The sequence below is a fragment of the Trachymyrmex cornetzi genome, unplaced genomic scaffold (genome assembly GCF_001594075.2).
Source record: "Trachymyrmex cornetzi isolate Tcor2-1 unplaced genomic scaffold, Tcor1.1 scaffold151, whole genome shotgun sequence".
NCBI lineage: Eukaryota > Metazoa > Arthropoda > Insecta > Hymenoptera > Formicidae > Trachymyrmex > Trachymyrmex cornetzi.
The window spans coordinates 354570-377358 of record NW_017296102.1 but is presented as its reverse complement, the minus strand read 5'-3'; the positions used below and the strand labels follow the sequence as shown (position 1 = coordinate 377358).

The window sequence follows — 22789 nt, the reverse complement described above, 5'->3', positions numbered from 1 at the left end:
GCTCGAAAATGGACGTTGGTGTCGCTAGTGTACGGGGAGTTAGAAGCATTACAGGAAAAAGGCCAGGATGGCCGCTCTCAGGTTTCTCTCTGGTTTTATCACAGTTAAGGATATACATAGGGACAAGCAAATCTGCGCAGTTGAATTGAAAACGGGGTCTTGTCCCTACTCTTAATATCTTTTACTGTGGTTTTGTAACATTTTGTTGAACATTGCTTCAAAGTGAACAAAAATGAGTTTCAGCTTTAGCACTGAAAATCTTGGCGTATTCTTTTGAACTTGCACTATTCAGTGCAACCCATGGAACTCGTCCAGTGTTGGTGTGAACTGAGTGCGCACTGGTGCGCACTAACTTTTGCCCAATCGAAAACGCTATTAGTTATTGGCTCCTGCCTTCATGGAATAAGCGGAGACAATACGGCCAGATCACGTCATAAATTTTACTGAGATCAATGATGGGCGAACGTTGGCCAAGAGGGTTTCTGCGCGGCGTGAAGGTAAATTTTCACGGGCTGCTCAAACCGGCTGTTTCAGCGACAAAAAGAATCACGTGGTCAAAATTGACGAATATCATATGTCCATTTTGATGACGTGATATTTTTTTGTCGCTAAAATAGCCGGTTAGAGCAGCTCGTAAAAATTTACCTTGACGCTAACGAGTGACACAATAAGCGAAACCAGAAATGGTTCCGACCCTCGCGGCAGGAGGGCGAGCGGCAGCACTAGGCGTGCTGCTAGGACGGGAGGAAAGGTCAGAGCCAATGGGCGCGTTCAAGCCGGATAAAGCTGCTAGCCTGGGGGTGATCCCGATTGACCACGGCTCGATTGGACACCACCAATCACAGCGACCGGTGCTTAGGAGTTTTGTAGTCTCAAGCGCTGTGAGTGGCTCGTGTCCAATTGAGCCGTGTCCAACTGGGTGCCACCCCTTGAACTCGTCCATTGTTTTATTAACTTATTTAAAACATTCGTGTTGATTTTATTTTGTATTGTTTATTACATATTTATGAACATTGAATTAAAAAAAAATAAAATTTATATTAAATATATTTTTTTGTGTATATTTATATTAAATTAATAATTTAATTTATAAAATTAAATTTGTAATAATTTGTATTAATTGTATTTTTTATTGTAAATAAAAATATTAGAAAAATCATTAAACAATACTGTTATATTAAATTTAGTATTTATAAATATTTATAAAATAATTATCAAACAATTTTATAGGTATACAATAGAATTATAAGCTTTTAAAAATTAAATATTTACAGAAGTGGAATGACGCATTATAACACAATTTATTATTTTATTTATTACAAAGGAACTGTAGAAAGAAGTACATAGTAACTGTATGTACAAATAGCACAAGAGACAGTCAAACTTTCACCAGAATCATTCACTCATGTTCAAATGCCATGTGTATTAATGAATTCAGTCTGAATGTTTATTTTGTTGAACAATGAATAAAAGGCACTGGCAAGAATTGCTTCTCTTGTTTGTTTCCAATGTACAACTCTCATTCTTTCATGCATTAACATGTCAGCAAAATTTATTTACACACTTAAACCTAATATCAAAGAGTAACCACTGTGTTACTTTAAGATGTATTTCATATCTTTTACAAGCAGAAAATCTTTTAAGTATTTAAATAATCGTCGAACGTCAAATATTACGCAAACACTGGAAAATGCTCAATTTTTTTCTGAATTGATCTATCGTCAATATTTTGATAAAATGCGAACAAGTATACAATTTCCTTTTATATCGACAAGATAGCATAATTATGTTCGCTTTTTCGGCGTTTATAAATATTATAAAATAGTGTTTCTAACACGAATTTATAACTCTCTTAGCTATTGCTATTGTAAATCTCGTAATGTTATTAATAGTAATTGGCGTAATGGTAATTGTGTCGTTACGATTTTTTGTGTCGCTCCACGTCCAAAAATTGTATGGGAAGCATATATAAAGCAAATCCTGATTGGTCTCTATTATCAGTACCGTTCACATATAAATGTTCAAAGTATTCTCATGACAGAAAACACAAGTTATCTATTATGCTGCAGTTGCGGCTCTGCGACCTGCTCTCTATTGTGAACCGGTTGTGTCAATGTATTTTGAAACCACATCATCCAGTTGCTCAGATAATGGCCGTCCAATTGATTTTCAGGATTGTCCCTTATCTGCACATCGTTCAATTCTTGAAAATTGCGAACGGTTTGGAGTTCCGTAAAATTATTGTTCACCGAATGGCCCCCATGCATCCTTACCTCCCTTTTTCTAAGGGCATCCTTTACTAACCTTTGCCTACGCTCCTCTTCCGTTTCGATGGCGGATCTCGTGAATCTCATTTCCCTGGCTCTCAGTGCGTCCCTTCGTAATCTTTCCTTCCTTTCCTCCTCTGTCTCTTTAGCGTATTGATTCAATCGGGCCTCTCGTCTCTTTGCTGACTCTTTATTCAATCTTTCTCTTCTCTGTTCTGGCGTTTCGTTTGCGTATAATGACAATCTCTTAATTCTCCTTCTCTCGGCCTCGCGATCTAGTCGCTTTCTCCTATCTTCCGGCGTCTCATTGTACATCCTGTATTCTCTTTTTCTTGCTGCTTCAGCGTCGAGTCGTTTTCTTCGTTGCTCTGGCGTCTCGTAATACATTCTCATCTCGCGTCTCTTAGCCGCTTCCTTTGCCAACCTTTGCAAACGTTGCTCCTCGCTTTCTTGCTCGTACAACTTTTTCCGTTTCTCTCTCATACACTCAGCCTTTTTTCTCAATCTTTCCCTGTAGTCTTGATGCGCGGCGGACTTTAGCCTGACGTGTTTCTTTGATCTTCTGGATACTTTAGTCTTTTCCTGTTCAAGACTATCTTTACCATCTGTTAATTGGCTCTTACGTTTTGCTAGCGCGATCACATCGCTGGTGTCAACATCAACGGGAATTTGTACGTTCTGTTTAGCATCTTTCAAGATCCTCAGTCGTATATTGGCGTCGTTATTGCCGTCGCATAACCATTCTGCAGTGTACAATGTACCATGATCCTCATCATCTTCCTTCTTTATATTGATGTTGAGCCCATCTAAGAGTTCATTCGGTATTGTTACGGTAGATATATTGTAATTGGTCGTTTGTATGTGTTCATCGTTCCGAATAAACACTTCTGTTGTGTTTGACTGTTTCTGAAACTCGATATTTATGGAATCGGAATCTAGGGTATCTAAATAAATTGGATCGGTTAATACATTAGTAATAGCACCGTTCTCGGTATGCTGTATGTTTCCTAAAGTGGATTCTGAAGCGTTTGATTCATTTGCCTCACTCTGGTCCTTGTCGATTGATTTCTCATTGTAGTTCTTAGTCTCTCTGATCTCGATAGCACAAAAATGTCCCGCCGACGTAATTATCTCGACTTCATTAAGATCGGCTTCGGGTTCATCGTTATTCTGCTTATTGTACACTGAGAGCAAGTCTGCCGGCTGATTTCTTATTTGTACACCGTCTTCAGATATTTCCATGTCCCACCGGAGTTCAAATAATGCGCTAACCGCTGAAATCATACAATAAAATACTGTAAATAGTTTGTTTGAAAATTATATGTGCATTGCAAAACATTAAATCTGATAAAAATTATGTTGCAAAATTAATAACGCGTTTCGCTCTCTTTGTGAATATTTTTTCCGTGAAAAACATTTTATACACTTTAGATTATAAATTCATTGCCAATTATTTCTCTACAAAAATATATAACATAACTAGTATATCAGAGTGTTCCTTACAATAAACTACCTTTCTAATAAATTCTTCTGTCATTTGGCGATTTATTTGCCTTTTTTGTGTAATTATTCTCAAAATTGTCATGTTGTAATATTATTTATATGCACGCATTCTTCAGAACCGAAAATAGGGTATCAAATAGTATCAAAAATATTTCTGATAAAAAAAGTGAACGAGATTTTAATAATGTCGATTTCTTGCACGAATCGCCGACAAAATTATGATAATTAGATGCTAGAACCTTTCGGAAGTGTGTTCCATACCTGCGTATCGTCTGCTTGACAGCTGATTCAAGATGGCAGCGTGGATGGCATTTCGGAGTCGTGCATTTCCGCAGTATCCGTCAGCAGCAAGTGCAACGCGATCATCATTCTTGCTCTCGCGTTACATGCTAGACGCCACAAATCGCACGTAAACTCGGCATATTGTCAAACTGACCACGCGTCTTTATCCGAAATTCATCCGAACGTCGAGCGCCGCTCGTCCATCCACGTCTCTCGTCATTGCTAATGGCAACAAGATTCGAGAGCGGATTCTAGAACAGAATTTAAGCCGCACGTTAAAATCGAAGGTGGCGCCAAGAAGCGGCGGTGTGTAGAGTTCCTTTAGTAAGAGTTAAGTCATCGAATAATGATTTTTTATTGGTTCCGTCATATTCAGGGAATGGATCGAAGCGATAGTAAAACAGAGAAGAAATGGCAGTAAGACAGAGAAAAAGCGATAATAAGACAGATGCTGGAATCATACTGGATCTGACGTATGGTGGAAATAATACAGGTGTGCTCGTTTTCAAGACGAATTTCCGTACCGTTCTGCGTACAACCAGATGCAGCCATTTTGAACATTAACATCGCGGTAAAGCTGGAAACACAATAGACACAGGCAACAGGGAATAACGAGTCGTCCAATCAGAGCTTTGGGGTATAAGTTCGATATTATATCCCAGAGCTCTGATTGGACGGCTCGTTATTCCCTGTTGCCTGTGCCTATTGTGTTTCCAGCTTAACTTTGGCTGCGTTCAGAAATGTCGCTCGGATGCCTCCGATGCTTCGGATTCATTAGATGCGTTCGGCATTGCAAATCGGAGGCGTCCGTTTGCTCTTTTACCTCGAAAATAATTCGGCAACTCGCATCTTTCTGCTACATGTCATCTCATCTGCGTTCGGTATTAACATTTATAGAGTCAATCGAGCTGCTCGATCCACTTCGGATTCAAAGGACGGTATTCATAGTCCATTCTTATTTCAAGACCATCTTAAGTAATGTCTTAAGACGTTAATGCAGCCCTCTGATTGGTTCGTGACTTTTTAAGATCGTACTTAAGACGATCTTGAATATAAGATCAGACTATGAATACCGGCCAAAGATCGAGCTCGCAGAGCTAATGCAGATTTTCGCACCTAAATTAAATTTATAACCTGTATATTTATGATAATGTATCCGACTGATTCGTTAACACATACATTCATCTCTTTTAATACTTCTATTTTACAAAAAGTGTACTTGAATTGTTATAACGTTTGAGTTTACAAACGCTCAAACAAATGCTATCAAATAGAAATTGATGGAGTACATTATGTACAATATTTAACGAGGAAAGTAAGTTTTTAATCTCTTTATGAATTTGAGGTTACGTATTTGAAAATAAAGAATTTGTTAACTAATTTTTAGATTAAAGTTGCACATATAAAATGAAATAAATAAAGCTTATGTTGCACATATAAAATGGAATAAAATCAAACTGTATTAGGGATACTATTGAGCTCCGGACACAATGGGCGCATTCAGCGGACTCAATAGTTGAGTGAGCGCTCGCTGTTATTGGTGTATTCTTTTAGCTCATCCAATCAGAATTTTAGATTTAGAAGAATACATTTATAACAGTGAGCGTTCACTCAACTGTTGAGTCCGCTGAATGCGCCGAATGGCTGCGTTCAGCAGAGAAAGCAGCTTTGCAACTGTTGTAAAATTCTTCGATATGATTGGTCTTGCCTTTAGTTCCTCTCTGGATTTAAATGTACATACAATTGCAAAGCTGTTGTTTCTGCTAAATGCACGTTAGTAAAAATGTAACAAAATATATATATTATATTTGAAATGATAGTAGGTGATCAGAAACAATAAGTAGAATTTGCCATTTCCTAAACGTTTAAATAGAATAAATCATTTAAACAAAAATATGACGCTATTATACATGCTTTATTATAAAATAACAGATATAATACTCATTTTTTCCTGGCAATCAGCTGTCAAATTATGTCCACAGACTTTACTCTGGCAGAATATGAGTTTAATACAAATACATTTAATATAATATCAAATTTGTTGGAAAATTGTTAAACTTATAACAATTTTTTATAGAGACACAACCAAACTGAAAAATTTTTAATTCGTCCCAAACCATGCCTCGTTTAATCGCAAAACTTCCCCCCTAAGTGTACGGTTAACATACTCGTGTCCAATTACGCGCGGGACGTCTAAAAATGGTCAACGATTTTCTTTGATTCACATTGGATATCGATAAATCTTACCCCGCGTGGATATTCGCACTTTTTGTCAGCAATCCTGCGCCCCCTCCCTCTCCTTCCAGGAACGCGATCTTCGATCATATACACTATTAATTATCGACACGATGCATAACGATTAGCTTTTTTCCTCGCCGCCGCCGTCGCCGAAACGCCCGTCCGGATGCGACTCATGCGCGCACGTCACCGCAAACGTCAACTTCAGATGAAAACGTCTTAATTATCGGAGCACGTATAATATAGTATCGGGGACGGAGAGTGCTCAGACGCGTCCAGCAAAAACCGTCAACCGCGAACCAATGACCGGAGGGATCGGGGGGAAAGGACTCGGGATAACACAGAGAGAGATTATACGATGGACGGAGGCGTTCGTACTCTATATAAGTATATCGAGCCGGGTTTCTCGTCCCCGCCACCAAAAGCGACGATGTTTATGTGCTGCGACGCAAAGAAACGTTCCGTGGTCTGGAGATCGCGGTATACGCCGATAAATAGCATGAGGTCTAACCGTAGTTCCGCGATCGGTTACATATCCGTAGGACTTGAGGCAGTTGAGGAGACGACTCTTTCGGAATCATGCCTCTCAGACATTCATGTCTGTGACGAAAATGTCTTCACTCGATTCTGCGATCTCTGTTGTATCTTGAACAAGTGTATCCACGAAAACAAGGTGCTAATCTAGCAAAGTTGTAATTTTTCGGAAGTTACAGTATTCACGTACGGAATGCGACTTTATTTCCTGGTAATGGCCCCACATACGTGGATTTTAATTTATGATAAATTCGCACTGAAAGAAATGTTTTTACTGAAGAAAAACGGTTTTGTTGAAGTATCTAAAAATGTAGCTAGATACAAATTTGAAAATAATTTTGTTGGACTATTAAAATAATACACGGGAATCTCAAATATGATGAGCAAAAAGTTTTAACATTCTATCAAAATGAGCATTCTACATAATTATTTTAGTTCAACAAAATTATTTTTATATATATATGTGTGTGGCCTAAATTTTATATTGAAATGACGTGTATCATAATGCGAATATTTTAAAAACTTTTATTATCACTATTTGTTATATATTTCTATACAATCAAAGTGGCGCCATTATTTATGGAGTTTAATTGTGACGATTACAGAATTCGTATGTATAGGGCCATCATTGCGGAATGGATGGTTTTCTTTCGCAACGGTTTTTGATAAAATCATTAAAGAACTAAATCCAATAAAGGTCCGTGCAAGGCTTGGTTCGTGGGATTCCGTCATAAGAAAACATACTTGTCGAGATCGGCGGCATCGTAATCGATATCAATGATACTCTCTTAATGGTCATCATTCGGCTCACGCTGTCGTTTCTCCGCCGTTCATCTCGCCGAAATAGTCTTCTTGCCCGTTACTAATAAATTAGGCGGAATAAAATCCTAAATAATTCGAGCGTGAAGTGACAAGCCTTCACGCGCCACGCGTCAAAACCGGTTGTAGCATCGGTTTTGCGAAACGCCGCATAGAATGATGTATAATGACGATGTACTAAATAAAACTAAAGTCGTTTGCCGTTTTAATCTTCTTATGCAGTCTTTTACACCAAAGTAAGCTTTAGTGGATCGCGATATAATTTTTCGCATATTTTTTCATACAAGCGTGAAATAACGAATAATCGTGACTATTAGGGTTGTGCACGTTACCTCAAAAAAGTAACGCGTTACCGTTACCGTTACTTTTTCAAAAAAGTAACTCGTTACCAATTTTAAAATTACATTAGCTGATAATTAATTTATAATACTAAATGTGTGTGTGAAATAAATATTCAAACTTGAAATTCTCTACTAATTGATTTGTATATAAAGCAAGCTTTTCTTTATATTAAACTTACCCCTATAGTTTTAATAATTCTTTATTTTATTTCGATAATATCATTATTTTAATGTACTTATTTTTATAAGAATTTAGATTAAACAGATAATAGATTATACATCGTTTTTAAACGTTAATGTTCCCTGGTGGAAATAAATCGATGAAATCTTTATCAATAAACTCATTTCAGTATAATTCATAATGAAATGAGTCAATTGATAGAGATTTCAGCGATTTTCAGTAATTTCAACGATTTATTTCCACCAGGGTTACGATTATATGTATTTCAATATTAATTGTTCGTATTAAAAATTTACAATATATATATATATGTAATGTGAATTATATATTTTCAACATTGACAGTGCCTGTTACCGTTACCGTTACAGACAGAAAAAAGTAACGAAAATGGTAACGGCGTTACAAGTAACGCGTTACTTCCCAATCTTGGTGACTATGTAATTTGCAACTTTCAAATCCTTAACAAATAATTCAATCTTAAGGCGCCTCCAGACGGTATGGCCAACTTATACCAACATTAGCAAATTTCATACACATACATGACATGCAATATATGTCGTACATAATTATCCATGTTGAATATAGTTAATATTTAGCAAATCTATGCACAATTGGCATATACATTAGCCATATCGTCTGAAGGCACCATTACAAGTTAAAAAGAAAAAAAAACAGTTTCACAAGTTTTATAAGATTCTGTAATACGATTGGATATTGTTCTTAATTAATTTTTTATTGAATCTAAAGAAATATAAGATGACTCCAATATGAGATCAACTTTAATTTCGGTTCAATTTACTCTTTATCTTTTTAAAATTCTAATAATTAGAGTTACAGTAAAAAAAATAATTAGTAACGTACAGAACAGAGAGATGCATCGGGGTGGATCTTTATGTTATGTTTACATTATGATCATCGTTTATTATTTTGATTCTGAATCTCTTATTATGATTTAGGAAACATACGTTTACGACGCGAAATCTTACTTCATCCAGGATTCTGTCATTATCTTCCCGTGACCGCGTTCCTTTTGTCGATTGCATTTTAATCGCCTTTCCGGGCGAGATCGTCAACGCGCGTAAATCGCAAATCCCGCTCGCACGGCGGAAGCTGGAACGAATGGCGAAGGCAGACAACAGATACATGCACACGCAGAAACATCCAGGGAAGAGACACGGGGACACAGCAAAACACACAGAACGCTCGTTCCGCCCGGGGAAAAAGCCGCGGCGAGCATAATGGATATCTTTATTATCGGAGCCGCGAGTCGCCGAGACTTCGTGAGACTCCGGCAAAGTCGACCACGACGGCGACGTCTCTCAACCCTGACTCGGAGAAGTCCAATTGGTCCCGCCGGTCCCCCTCGCGACATAAATATTGATGAAAACGATGCGTTTATACGCGAACGACAAGTCCATCCGCGGTTAAAAAGCTGGAAGATTTATCGGGACGCGGCCCCCCGACGACAGCCATTTCCGAGCGAATCGTACATCAAGTTCGAATTCGAATCGGTTTTCGTGCTGAGTTTTGATTCGATTTCAATTCATAGCTGCAAATTTTAAGCCTATTCTACAATAGTCGTAAGCGTAGTTGTAAGCCTTAACCAGTCAAGTCGGATGTGAGGAGAATATTTGACTGTGATTGGTCAGTTCTTACAATCACTTACAGCTGCGCTTACGGCTATTGTGGAATAGGCATTATGTTCAACGTATCTCTTCTTTATACGTGTAAATTAGTCCTTATTACTTGTACATACATTTTTTGTCCTTCGCCAAACTCATCACCACGTATTATCATTAACTCATGAAAACTTATTACCTGAATTGGTACATACTAAATAAATTCATAATGTCAAATTATGCTCAATTTAAGTTATTTTTATAGGTCATCACTGCTCTTACCCAATACGTCTCCTTTCATATTTAACAGGGTATTCCGTTCTTTATCAAACTTTCATACTATCGCGTCATCTATTTGAAGAACTTGTCTTAATTTTGTATTATACTTAGTTTTTGTTACAATTTTTGTACTAGCGCATTATGTTATCGTCACGTTTGTAAATTCTCTCTTTTTTTGCTTATTCTTTATTAGCTATGCTTTATATCTTGCTTAGAGGGCTTGTCATAGAATATCAGTAAATGCCTTATCTATCTACCTATCTACCTTTACTTTATTTCCGAGAGATCTATTCTAGCCGTCGCAACACTTCTCGCGCAGAGCGCGCGTGTGACTTTTGTTGCAAACCGGTTTAAAGCGCACTCGGATCGTTCAGTTGCATCAGTTTTGACTTCAACGTCCGAGATTCGGAGACTATTGCGTCTGTCCATTGTCCACCGTCCACCGCAACTCCGACGATAGAAACGCAGAGAGACCAATCAACGTCTACAATTCAAACTAAAAATGGTATAAGCGCCTTATGACCGCTTCTCGTATTCTTCTGCGATCGTCTCGGGGCCTCTCGTCCCTAGCGGTCACGAGCGCTTAATTACGGCATCGTGTCGAGGCGATGACGATTACTATTGTAGCGTTGCAACTTTGTACAATTGTAGGAACGCAGACGAATCAATAGTTACAAAGGCTCTCTAAGAATTGGCTCGGGGTTTCGAGTTTTACAAATCCCGCTGTCCTAAGCGGCAAATCACGACAACGGAGTCCCCCTGGGATTCAGGGGTTCGCTCACCTAAGAGAATCGCGTAAACGTCTTCCCTTCGGCCGGTTGTCCCATTTCTTCTTTTTCCTCTTCCTCCTTCTCCCCCTTCCATTCCTTTTTCCCGAGCCATTCGCTACCAACAATGGATACTCATCTGAATTTATAACGAATGCTAGTAATATTCAATTTTTTGATGGCGCACAAATTAGAGGCTCTTTCGCCAATGGTGCAGAAGGCAATGAGAAAGAATGGCCAGTGACACAGTGAATAGAGAGAAGTGCCGATCGCTGAAAAGGAATTGGTATCGTCGATGCGTCGCTCGTGAGCGTTTCCATTTTTCTGCCAGCCTTTTGCGGCCTCCTCCTCCTAATTCTCGCTACCGTGCCACCGTCTATCTTATTTCAACGAGCACGCTTCCTTTCATCCCGGGCACACTACTCTTCGCCCTGGCACAATGCCGCTGGCATTAGATGGGGATAATAATATGGCAGTATCACTCGACACCCTGGACTAAGAGCGACTAAGAGGAATCTTTCTCTTTCTCTCCTTCCTTCCTTTCGTCGTCTCTATCGTTCTCATTCCCATTTTGCTCTCCTCTTCTTCATCCTCTCGTCCTCAGACGGGATCCGTCCTCATCGGCTCTCACGCCTCGTCGTTCCTTTTTCGGTTTCGTCACGCGTCCCGCGTGCGGTTTCGTCCTTCTTGTATTTGGCGGGCCGTCGTCACGGTGGTTTCCGAGATAATTCTCGATACACACGGCATACAGATCTGCCGTAATTCCTGGCGCGTTTCATTCGCCGCCTCACGGCTTACCTCGTGTCTCGTCCCATTTCGATCATCTCGCGTTCTCCTTCGGCTCGCGACATTACATTTTGTTTGTTTAAGGATGGGCAACCGTGTGCGGTCGAGGTGACGAGCCAAAGGATGGAGAGTTAATTCCGTCCAGCTCGGGCTCGGGAATCGCTCGGCAGCAGACGATACGATTAGAAGTCTTCGCGTGCTACGGATGGGCGTTATACTATGAATAGTGCGTACATGAGAGCACGTGTCTAAGCGCGCGCTACGGCCGCTGCAATTTATGGTTTCGATATCCACACGCAGCGATCGTGAGTTGTGCAATTTTAAGTGGAGAGAGATTATCGAGTATACTATGCAATACTATTGTACTATGGACAAAATCGCACACATTCAATTAGCACGACAATATCATGTATTATTAGTTAAACTAATTTAATTTTATACTGCAAATAACATATTCAATAATGGATTTAGTTTCAGAAAACATCCATTCTTACTAGGCATCTGTATTAAACTAAAATTTTTATGTTTAGTAAGCTTAAAAAAATGATTTCATCGTGCAATTTCTTAATTATTTACTAACCGATACATTTACCTTACATGATATGCTTATGATGTAGACAAATAACAAATACCATATCAAATTAGACTTTGTACGCTCAAAAGTTTATCTATACACCATGTGATACACCAATGCAAAAACATGTTTCAATTGAAGAATTGTTTCTTTCGTCGATTTTTTTTAAGTTGAAGTGAAAATAAGGAAAATAAAAATTTACTTGATATCAAAAAAGTCATTCAAATCAAAGAAAAATTCATTTGATTTCAAGAAATGACGTTGAAATCATAGAAACAAATTTTTGATTCAAACAATTTTTTTAATTAAAGAAAAACTTTTCTCTGACTGTATCGTGATAATTAAATACTTAAGTTAATTAAGAAGTTTGGCTGCATAATTTTCAAATATTCTTTACGGATTAATTCTTTGATTATGAATATATAAACAGGTAATACACGTAAAGAACAATTTTGCTAAAGTATTTAATGGTCTAACAAAATTATTTTCAGATCTATATCTAGCTAAATTTTTAGATACTTCAGCAAAACCATTCTTTTCGTGTACGAATACGAGAATTGTTCCCGAACTTCAAAGTTTGCTACGCTAAAATTTACGATTCTTATTCTTTTTCTTTTCGATCTTGTCTTTTTCTCTCACGTATATTCGCGTGTATGCCGTCAAATGACAATTATTGGTAGAAAAAGTCAGGACCACCGCGGACGCGAATTAGCTTACCGAATAATTTGCTCCGCTGCGTCGAATGTAGGGGAATAATCGCAGACAAATGCGCAATAAAAGATTCGCGTATAGTGTGTTCCTCGGGACGGCAAATCTGGTTTCATGCTCGTCGCAGCCGGTCGCGCAACGCAAGGATTAATTTATTCCGCGTCTCTTCATCCACCGCGGGGACACTCCGCGGTGGCTCTCGCTTTGACAACAACAGTCGCTGTTATTAATTATAGCCAGGACCGGCTTGAGAAGTCGAGTCTTGTTCGCGGATAACATCGGAAATGGCAGAATTTTGCTTTTTTCTTATAGAAATTATTTAATTAAAAATATACTGTAGACGCGAATAAGGAAAAGTACACTGAAAAAAATTTACTGTATTTTAATAAATATTTGTTTGAATAATACTAACGAAATATTCATTAAAAGTAAATATATATTTATTTATTTTAAATATAATCTTTTATTTTGAATAAATATTTACTGTAAGTAAATACTTTATTAGTACTATTCAAAGATATTTAATAAAATAGAGTACATTTTTTTCAGTGTAGCTTAATTTTTACTGTATCTTTTAATCAATTATCTGCATCTAATTTACTGATGTAATTATTGCGATTATATTCATTGATTATTGCAAAGAAGTTTTTTGCTTTGATGTGTCTAGCTGCGATAAAAGGTTAATCTACAATGTGAACTTTGCTTCTTACTTTTTACCATTAAAACAGTCACAAAAAGGGGAAAGCAATAGAAAGCATGAGGTAGAAGCAAGAACAGGAAGCAAAGAGCGCATTAATTGTAGACTAGAGTAATTATAATTATCAAAGTGACTTAAATCGACAGAACCATCAGATTTTAATTCAAGCGTTTTTACTATCTCGCCAGTTACGATCCTGAGTTAGGCAACTGCTTTCCTACCAATGGATTTACACGCGGACCTACAACTATCGCCAGACATCACCGAGAACATTGTTTAACGTCCGTAACTACTCTTAATCGCGCGTAGCTTATCCGCGTGAAACCGAGGAAGCCATCCCCGGTGGGGCGTCACGGTTAAACCCACCGAGAAACCACACGTGGATGTGGATGAGTGTTAATCAATTATAGTTCCAGAGTTCTCCACGCCGGAATATGACAATATAATTAGTAGAGTCAGCGATTTTTTACTATAAATTAACATAAATAACTCGAAGATAGGTCTTTCTTTCGGACGAACATATAAGGCGTTTTTGATTTTGACAAACAGATTTATTGTATTAAATTCGTACAGTGAATAAAAATAAAAATTTAAAAAAATTGAGTCTATTTTTCAAGAAAATTATTCTGTAATTAATACATTGCTTATTTAATAAATTGTATCTCTGTGACACTTAAATTAAACAATAAAATAATAAAGGCATATGAGTAAAACGCGGTAATTGATGCGTAATAATATTGTATCAATATTGTACATTGTTCTTTACTAACGAGTATAAATTTCGAACGTTTCGACTCTTTTTTGAGTTTTCATCAGCGAGATGCGTTCAATATAATTGATGAATTAAAGTCATTCCTAACTGGAAGCCACTCTTGGATTGATAGATCCAAAATGAACGACGTTGATGTTAAAATTCTGCAAAATATCGTGTGATAATTGACGATTAAAAGAATCAGAACAAGAACCAATCCTCAATCTTAAAATAAAATAAGAGATGGTTTACCATTATAGGAGGATTCGTACTTTGGATCTATCAATCCAGTGGTGACTTCCAGGTAGGATGAAGTGACTTTAACTCATCAATTATGTTGAACGCATCTGGCTGATAAAGACTCAAAAAGAGTCGAAACGTTCGAAATTTATATTCGTTAGTAAGGAACAATATACAATATTGAATACGCACCAATTACCGCATTTTACTCTCATATGCCTTTATTATTTCATTGATTGCTTATTTAGTTTGATTCTAAAGCCATGGTGTCGAACAGTTGCTATATATCTGTTTTCTGTGACTGAACTAGTGTATAGACTTTTGGAACTTTAAGATAGGTACATATTTGATATTTGGTGAAAGCGAGAAAGAAAGTTTTAGGACTATCTAGAATAAAAAACAAATCTAATATTGTGAAGACAACAGAAAGCTACTACATGGTATAGAGCTGTTTTATTAACTTTTTTACTTCAGATAATTTTTCGCGTAAAATTAGTCTTGTATAAAAACGCGTATGACCAGATTTCGCAGGTGAAGCTCCGACGAAATTATATTTTTAATGAATAATGAAGAGAGAGAAAAGAGAGATTACGGGAAGGGTGATTTATAGAGTTTCTCGCGCGCTCCATTCGGAAAAGAAAGACGTTCGTAACGGCATCTTTGACAATAACGGTCGTGGATATCAGCTATGCGACTGCTTTTGCATCGCACACGCGGTCTATCCGTAATCTGCGGGAATCGTTTGAGCCGTTGCCCTAATCGCCCCTCGAACCATCCTTAATTGCCTATGTATCCTTTAGGTACAGAAAAGCGTGACAGCTCGACTTATCTAAATAATTATTGGTAAGTAACGGGACGTCCGCTTTCCGCAGCGTCATGCCGCACATGATCTTTCCAATGATAATTCGATAGTGCTCCTGAATAGCCTCTTAAGTTATCTTCGTCATCGATATTCTATCTGTCAATCGTAAGATATTTATTCTAAGTTGTATCCTCGTAATTAATTTTCTTAATATTTCTTTATTATTTTCTTTATATTTATTTTTATGTTTAACTCTCGCCTTAGAAACGGACCGATTGTTCAAAGGATGAGTTTCTTCGTTCGAGGAGACGAAGTAGAGCGCGTTTACAGGAATGCGCCATTAACAAATGCGAGGGGCTTTACGAGGGTCATTAATGCTGCCAATATTTCACTGCGGTTCGGTGTAAGCCGTAAGCGCGTGTATTATTGCGGGATATTTCGCGATGTATAGCCGCCTTCCATAAGTCATCGGAACAATGCCTTCGTGGTCATGCACGTAGGTATTATTTCGCTCCACGTCCCTCCCCGCGCACGCTCGAAGTATGATCTATGCGCACGGATCTCGTACACACACGTCGAACTGTGTCAGTTTTATCTTCACGCCAGGAAAGATGTTAAATTTTCGCGTTTTCTTGGTATGAATCAGCGACACGAATTTGATGACCGACTGACGAAAAAACCAAAGAACAATATACAATATATAAAAATTATATATTTTTTATACTCATTTTTTTATTGTTTCAAGAGATTTCTTTGTTATATCAATTTATTCACATGCACAATTAACCCGTTACAAGAATACATATTTTTTGACGTTAAAGGAATATATGGACCCTTGGAACCCACTAAAGTTTTTTATTATAAAAGTTTTAAAATTTTCAACTATACAGAGTGTCCCGAAATTCGAAGGTAATATTATTGCAGCGTAAAACTTCGTAAAAAATTACAGAAATGTAAGCCATTTTTTTTTTAAAAGTTATTTTTTAAGTATAAACGTTTAAAGTTTGACTAATCATAAACTTTGGTTAAAGTTTTTAAGTAGGCAAGTGAAAACGACATCCTACGCATGATTTCTTAAAAATCTTATTCTGGAAAAGGAAAATAAAACATATTGTTCAGAAGTCTTAAAATTCATTATTTATATCTTTTTCTCTTTCTCTCTCTCTCTCTCTCTCTCTCTCTCATAAGAGGATAAATAATATAAATTTAACTCTATATATGCTAATAAAAAATATAACTATAAAGATAAACTTGGTTTGTTCCAAACACCCCACCTGCTTATTTAAAAGGGTAAAAAGTTTTCTGTTCGTAAGATGCTTGCAGTGGTAGTGTTTTATATTTAATACTATTGCACGCACATCACATGGACAGATGACTTTTTAACCAATGTTTATAATTAGTCATACTTAAAACGTTTATACTTACAAAACTATTTCACGGAAAAAAATAGCTTACACTTTTATTACTTAATTCATGAAGTTTCACAAGCTACAATTTCATGAAGTTTTACAAGCAATAATATTACCCTCAATTTTTGGGACACCTTGTTTAAAAAATTGCAACATTTGAAGGTTGCATACATATTCCGTATTTTCCCTTTCTCTTTGTTTCATACTGCGTAAGCTTCATTATTCGTGCGTTTTTCTTCTTCTGTGTGAATAAGATATTTTGTGTTGACGTCTGTTTCTTATACGCAACTGTTAAATTTTTCAAGATGATAGTAGTATCGTTAAGCATAATATATCATCTCAGTCCATCATTATATTATATGAGATTTGTCTAGTAAGCTTTATAGCAGCAGCATTGCTGATGCTTCATCTTTTGTATATTCTCATACTTACGTATATTTTGATGTAATTCTATAAGTGCACGATCAATTAAATTAAATTAAATATAATACGATAATTAACCTACGTGAATAGAACAAAATTATATGAATGATAAGATTGTAAAATATAAAATTATTTCAAATATCACACACACATACACACACACACATTGTACTATTTATAAATTAGGAAAATATCTAAGGATCTCCGTATGTTCCAATTATAAATTAATCCATTAACGCCAAAAAATTCCGTTTTTTCAGCTCATTTTCAAACCTCATTCTTATAACTAAAGAGGAGAAATTTCGAAACAAAAACCATGTTTCATACTAGTTTTGGGTATGCTCTTCAAGAATCCGTGGTCAAAATTGAGTTTGCTTAAAGGAAATCCAATATGGCGCCGGATTTGCAAAGAAGTACCAAAAAATTTGGAATTTTTTTTCGTAATTTTTTTTTTGTGTCAATAGAGTTTCGAGACTCAATCCTAACTATGATGAACGATGATCGGAATAGTTGAAGTTTGAGGAAAAATTTTTTTTGCCGATCTCAATTGATCATAACCTTTTAAAAATGGCGGATTTCCCATGTGGCGGACATGAAATTTTGAAAATCTCATAGATTTTCGTAAAACTCTGTACTCGGGGGTTTTCATGGTCGCTGATTACGAATTTGACATTCTACTCTCTGTGTGGCCCAAAGACAACGACGTGGACGTGGTAGAATTTTGTTTCCTTCGGGGTGCTTGATTAGAGTGAGTCTCCTTGCCTCTCACTGGAACATAAATCCTTTCAATGATTCTTCTTGAAACATGGATCGCAGAATGGTAATGCACACTTCTCACAGAAAAGGGCAAGTGAGGGCAAGTGAAACGGGAAATACACGAAATGACTCATTGAAAGCAACTTAAAGTCTGTTCAAATTGTCCCGTCAGAACCAGAATTTTCTGTGAGAAGTGTGCATTACCATTCTGCAATTATTATTGGATTTGTATCCCGCTAAATTTTTAGATACTTCAGTAAAATCGTTCTTTTCTTGTAGTATTATGTTTGATTATTTGTAAAATTGTGTTTGTTCCGATTAGTTAACTCGTTATTAAAATTGTTGACTTTTGTTACTCTCTTTTACAAAGTATTTTACTGTATGTAAAATCAAGTTTCACATATACTTTTCCTCTAAGAACCGAAGTGGATACATGACGAGTCAAGTAACGCAAGAAAGTAATAAGAAAGTAAAGAAAGAGTGAGGGAAACAGAGAGAAAGAGGAATGGGGTAAATATATCTTGTTTCGGACAAGATACAGCGCGCACCTGCGTCGAAATAAATTATGGAGTTATCGCAATAGTTAATCCGTCAGTTAAGCGCGCTGACCTTACACTGTCTTTCGTCGCAAATCACCAAGCAGGACATACCCTTAATCGATTTTACATACGGGGGGAAAATTAACAAACGGAATGCCGCTGATGCGAACGGGCGAGCGTGTGGTCTCGTGTACATCGCGCACATCTTGTACTTATTTTCAAATAATAGTTCTACGTTGCGATAACGCTGGTTGAGGTGGTAATTACGAAGGTAATCAGTGAAAAGTCACTAGGACAAGAACTGCCTTTAAATCTCTAACGAGACTTCCATTGCTACTATACATCCTTCGATAAAATACATACATATACATCGTCACGAATAAAGCTTACTAAATATCACTTGCCCAAGGAATATCAAAGAAAACCAATGTCGTTAACGCTAACGAGAATTGTAGAGATATCGCGATTTTAGCAACATTTTCACGTTGCTTGATTTACATACATAAGAAATAAATCGAAATATAAAAATATTTAAATAAATAAAAATTTTGACAATAGATATGTATTTAAGTAAATTCTTTATCTCTTTCGATCGTCGCAAATTTATTGAACATCTCATACTTTTTTTTTCACGATAATCCCTTAATGACCGCCGTTAATAATTACATCGTCGGCTGGCGCTTCTTTCTTTTCCTCGTCATCCTCTCTGCGACTACGTATAACTCATCCAGCGCGTAGCAGGGCGGAGATGCAATGCTAGAAACATGAATCATTGTCTGGACGTAGGTACTGTTATCACTTTATTTCTACCGTGCGTTAATTAATGCCCAGCAATCTTGTGAAATCATTGCCGGGGCAACGGCCTTGCAGCCTTACTCGCTTCATCACTGTTTCGTCGGTTCTTAACGCCGTCGGACCCGATTAATTTTCGTACTAATACAAAAAAAGGAGAAGATAGAGTAATACGTCTTAATTCGCGACGTCCCATTTTTACTAATTTATCTTCGAAAAGTTAAATGTTGAGACAGTAGTCATTTGTAACATCGATTAAGATGGATCAGGGATACATAATCAACGTGATGAAGATTTAATTATTCGCATAAATTTAGTCTGTGCCACGACTTAATTCGGCACGAAGTGACTATTTAAATCCTTATATAGTCTTCCTCGTTAATAAATCTATGCCATATAAAAATAAAATGCGTATAGTAAAATATTATTCGCTCTATGTGATAAATTGTGAATAACACGTATTCAGAAGTAATACATACGTAATAAGTTATGCGAATATTAAGTTAAATATTATGTCAAGCACGCGCGTGCGTTAAATTTTCTTTCTTCCGTCTTTCGTATCTCTTAAGAATTTTCATCATGTTTTCGCGAAGAAAGTTACTCTTTACCGGTAAAAATATTCCGCGCAGCGCCGATGTACCGAGCGGTTACAGTACGTCGGACTGTTGACGCTCATAATACTCGCAGAAGATACGTCCGGGTTCGCCGAGTCATATATCACGAGTGGCGAGCTCTCGTAAGCAGAAGAAGCACGATGAAGGTGGATAAATGTAGCCTTTTACAACATTACGTATTTTCTTTGCCTCCCGAGGAACCGTCGTAGTGCACCGCTGCAATTTTTATTATGTGACTGTAAGTTTTTACTATGTTTATGTACTTACAATCAACTTAACTTACTGTTTTTGCTATTCGTTGTAATATTTGTATAGTTACAGAAATGGAAACGCAAAACAAGATAATAATAGTTAAACAGTGAATATAATCATTGTTATTAGTACTGTTATTACTAGCAATATTATTACTGTTAGTATTATCACTACATTGTTGTTCAATTGTTATTAGAGATGTCATTCTGAGCACCTATCATGAAACAAGTCAGAACAGATTCCGACCGGAATTATTCCGTTTTCCCTAGAAAATACAATAGAATTCTAGGAAATAAATGATTCCAATCGGAATCTATTCCCAATAATTCCATAATATGTACTCTGGTCTGTTACATTGTTTAAATTTTCACCGAAGTACTACAATACGTGCTACGAAGATGTTTTCGCGCTGAATATGATGGCAAAATTTACATAGCATGTCAGAGTTTTGAAGTAAATTTGGATAAAATGAGACTTGAAAATAACTTATTTTCTTGCACTTCAAAGAGAAAAAAGTGATTCTTTGTTGAATTGCGACATTATACATCAGAAGTATAAAATTCAAATAAGCATAACTTGAAAATAAGATAAGTTATACGATCCTGAATTAACATTAATTTGAAATATATTTTTAGAAACCGTAGATTTTATTTAGAAATAAGATTTTTTTGTTTAGCCATAAAAAATGTTGAAAATTGTAAAAAAAAACACTATTTTAGTACATTTTAACCCAATTTACTCAAAATCCTAACTTACTACGCAAATTTTAATGAGTATCGTGTTCAATGAAGAAAAAATTTCAATGTATATTGCTATAGCATTTAGAAGAGAAAATTTTTTGTCGAACAGTGTTATTATTTTTCTTCTAACTCTAAATTGCAATGCATTTTCGCTACACAGCATAGAATTGTAAGATTTCGGTACTCGCGAGATGTTCCCGTGAATCAAGGCAAATTTTGGTGAACCGGGCGTGAACATGTGCGGGCAATGATCATTACCGTGTAACGACGGGATCGATAATCGATCGGGGCCGCGATCGATCGGCAAACAACACCGTGTGCGCAGGCGGCGCTCGCACCTCCGCGGTGCGCCGGGCACCCACCCCGGTCGTTAGGTTAAATTAAGTGGTTACACTTTGTTTGATCGGGGCCCTACGGAGGCCCGAATTAAGTTGTTATCGCGAATTAGCTGATTATACCGGCGGTGCGAGGTGTCGGTTTGATTTGTTGTTCGCGAAACATCACCGCGCCGCGCCGGTTTGTTTATACCGCCACGCCTCGCACCCCTTCCGCGTGTAGCTTCCAGGTCACTTATGGCTTGACCCCGAAAATAAGCCGTGTCGATAGCTGAATCGTTCTGACCTGGTCCCACTCCGCTGTGTGACCCTTTGCCCACAGCTTTTGCTTCTCGCACGGAGCCCTTAATTGGGACGGATTTTAATAGCGAGCGATCATAACGAATTATCCTCCACGGCGAACCGACGGACGTGCAAAATTGACGTTGCAAGCCCGATGTTTTGGTGCGGATAAATCAGAATTTTTCTTTCGTCCACAGTCGCAGGAAGACTCGAAGAAGATTTAAAAAAAGATTTAACCCTCTTTCTGTATTGGCATACCTTGTAATCGACATTAAAATTTTATTGCAACTTATAACATATGTATATGTCATATAGTTTAAAAAAAGAAAATATGACATCTTCCCTTCCTTAAATTTTACATACCACCAGGCATTTTAATTTTTATTATTATAAAAATCGCATCTATCAATTATTTTAATCTTTTAAATACTTGCAGATTTACTAGCATTATTGATAAAAAATAATTTTCAGGGGTATATTTCTAATTCTGACAAAATTTTATAAAATTATGGAAAGTAAATTTTATTGAAGTATTATAAAAAGTTTTAAGTAAATACTGCTGAAAATAATTTTGTTAGATCGTCAAAATAATTATGTGGATACATGGAAAAAACAATTTTATTAAAGTATTTAAAAATTTAGTTAGATGCAGATCTGAAAATAATTTTGTTAGATCATCAAAATGATTACGTTGGAATCTCAAGCAAGATGAGCAACGTTGCAAAAAGTTTTGACATTCTACCAAAACTTTTGGTAACCAGTTTGAGTATCCTACAATTATTTTGGTGATCCAAATAAAATTATTTTCAGATCTGTATCTAGCTGAATTTTGGGTGGCACCCAATTGGACACGGCTCAATTGGACACGAGCCACTCACAGCGCTTGAGACTACAAAGCTCCTAAGCACTGGTCGCTGTGATTGGTGGTGTCCAATTGAGCCGTGATCAATCGGGATCACCCCTAAATTTTTAGATATTTCAGTAAAACCGTCCTTTCCGTGAATGTATTAAACCGCAACGCGTTTTTTACGTGGGATCGCGAGTATTCGTACACCAAGAATCTCGACTTAATGCACCATCATGGATCCGAGATAGACAAGGGGATCGAAGTACGAGCCAAAGAAGAGTGGAAAGGAACGTCCGCGAAAGAGACGCGGGGAAAGATGAGGGAAGGCTAAAGGACGTGAGGTGCCCGCGCGAGGAGTGGAAAGGGTGCCCCACGCTATTTTCCACGAAAATTATAGCCATCTATGCGCGTA

The 22789-nt window shown here is 37.0% G+C and overlaps 1 protein-coding gene across 2 annotated transcripts; it reads right to left on the bottom strand.

The window, feature by feature from the left end:
* Positions 1–1289: 1289 nt before the first annotated feature.
* Positions 1290–4271, bottom strand: LOC108758116 (inner centromere protein). Of its 2 annotated transcripts, XM_018502907.1 has the most exons (3): positions 4032–4271; positions 2305–3541; positions 2105–2186 (listed from the first exon to the last, which is right to left on the bottom strand). In XM_018502907.1, exons 2-3 carry the CDS (start codon positions 3507–3509, stop codon positions 2183–2185), a joined length of 1209 nt encoding a protein of 402 aa, XP_018358409.1. In that variant the 5' UTR covers positions 3510–3541; positions 4032–4271; the 3' UTR covers positions 2105–2182. The 2 variants fall into 2 exon arrangements, with proteins under 2 accessions (XP_018358408.1, XP_018358409.1); XM_018502906.1 differs by having other exon boundaries at positions 1290–3541.
* Between the last annotated feature and the right edge of the window lie 18518 nt (positions 4272–22789).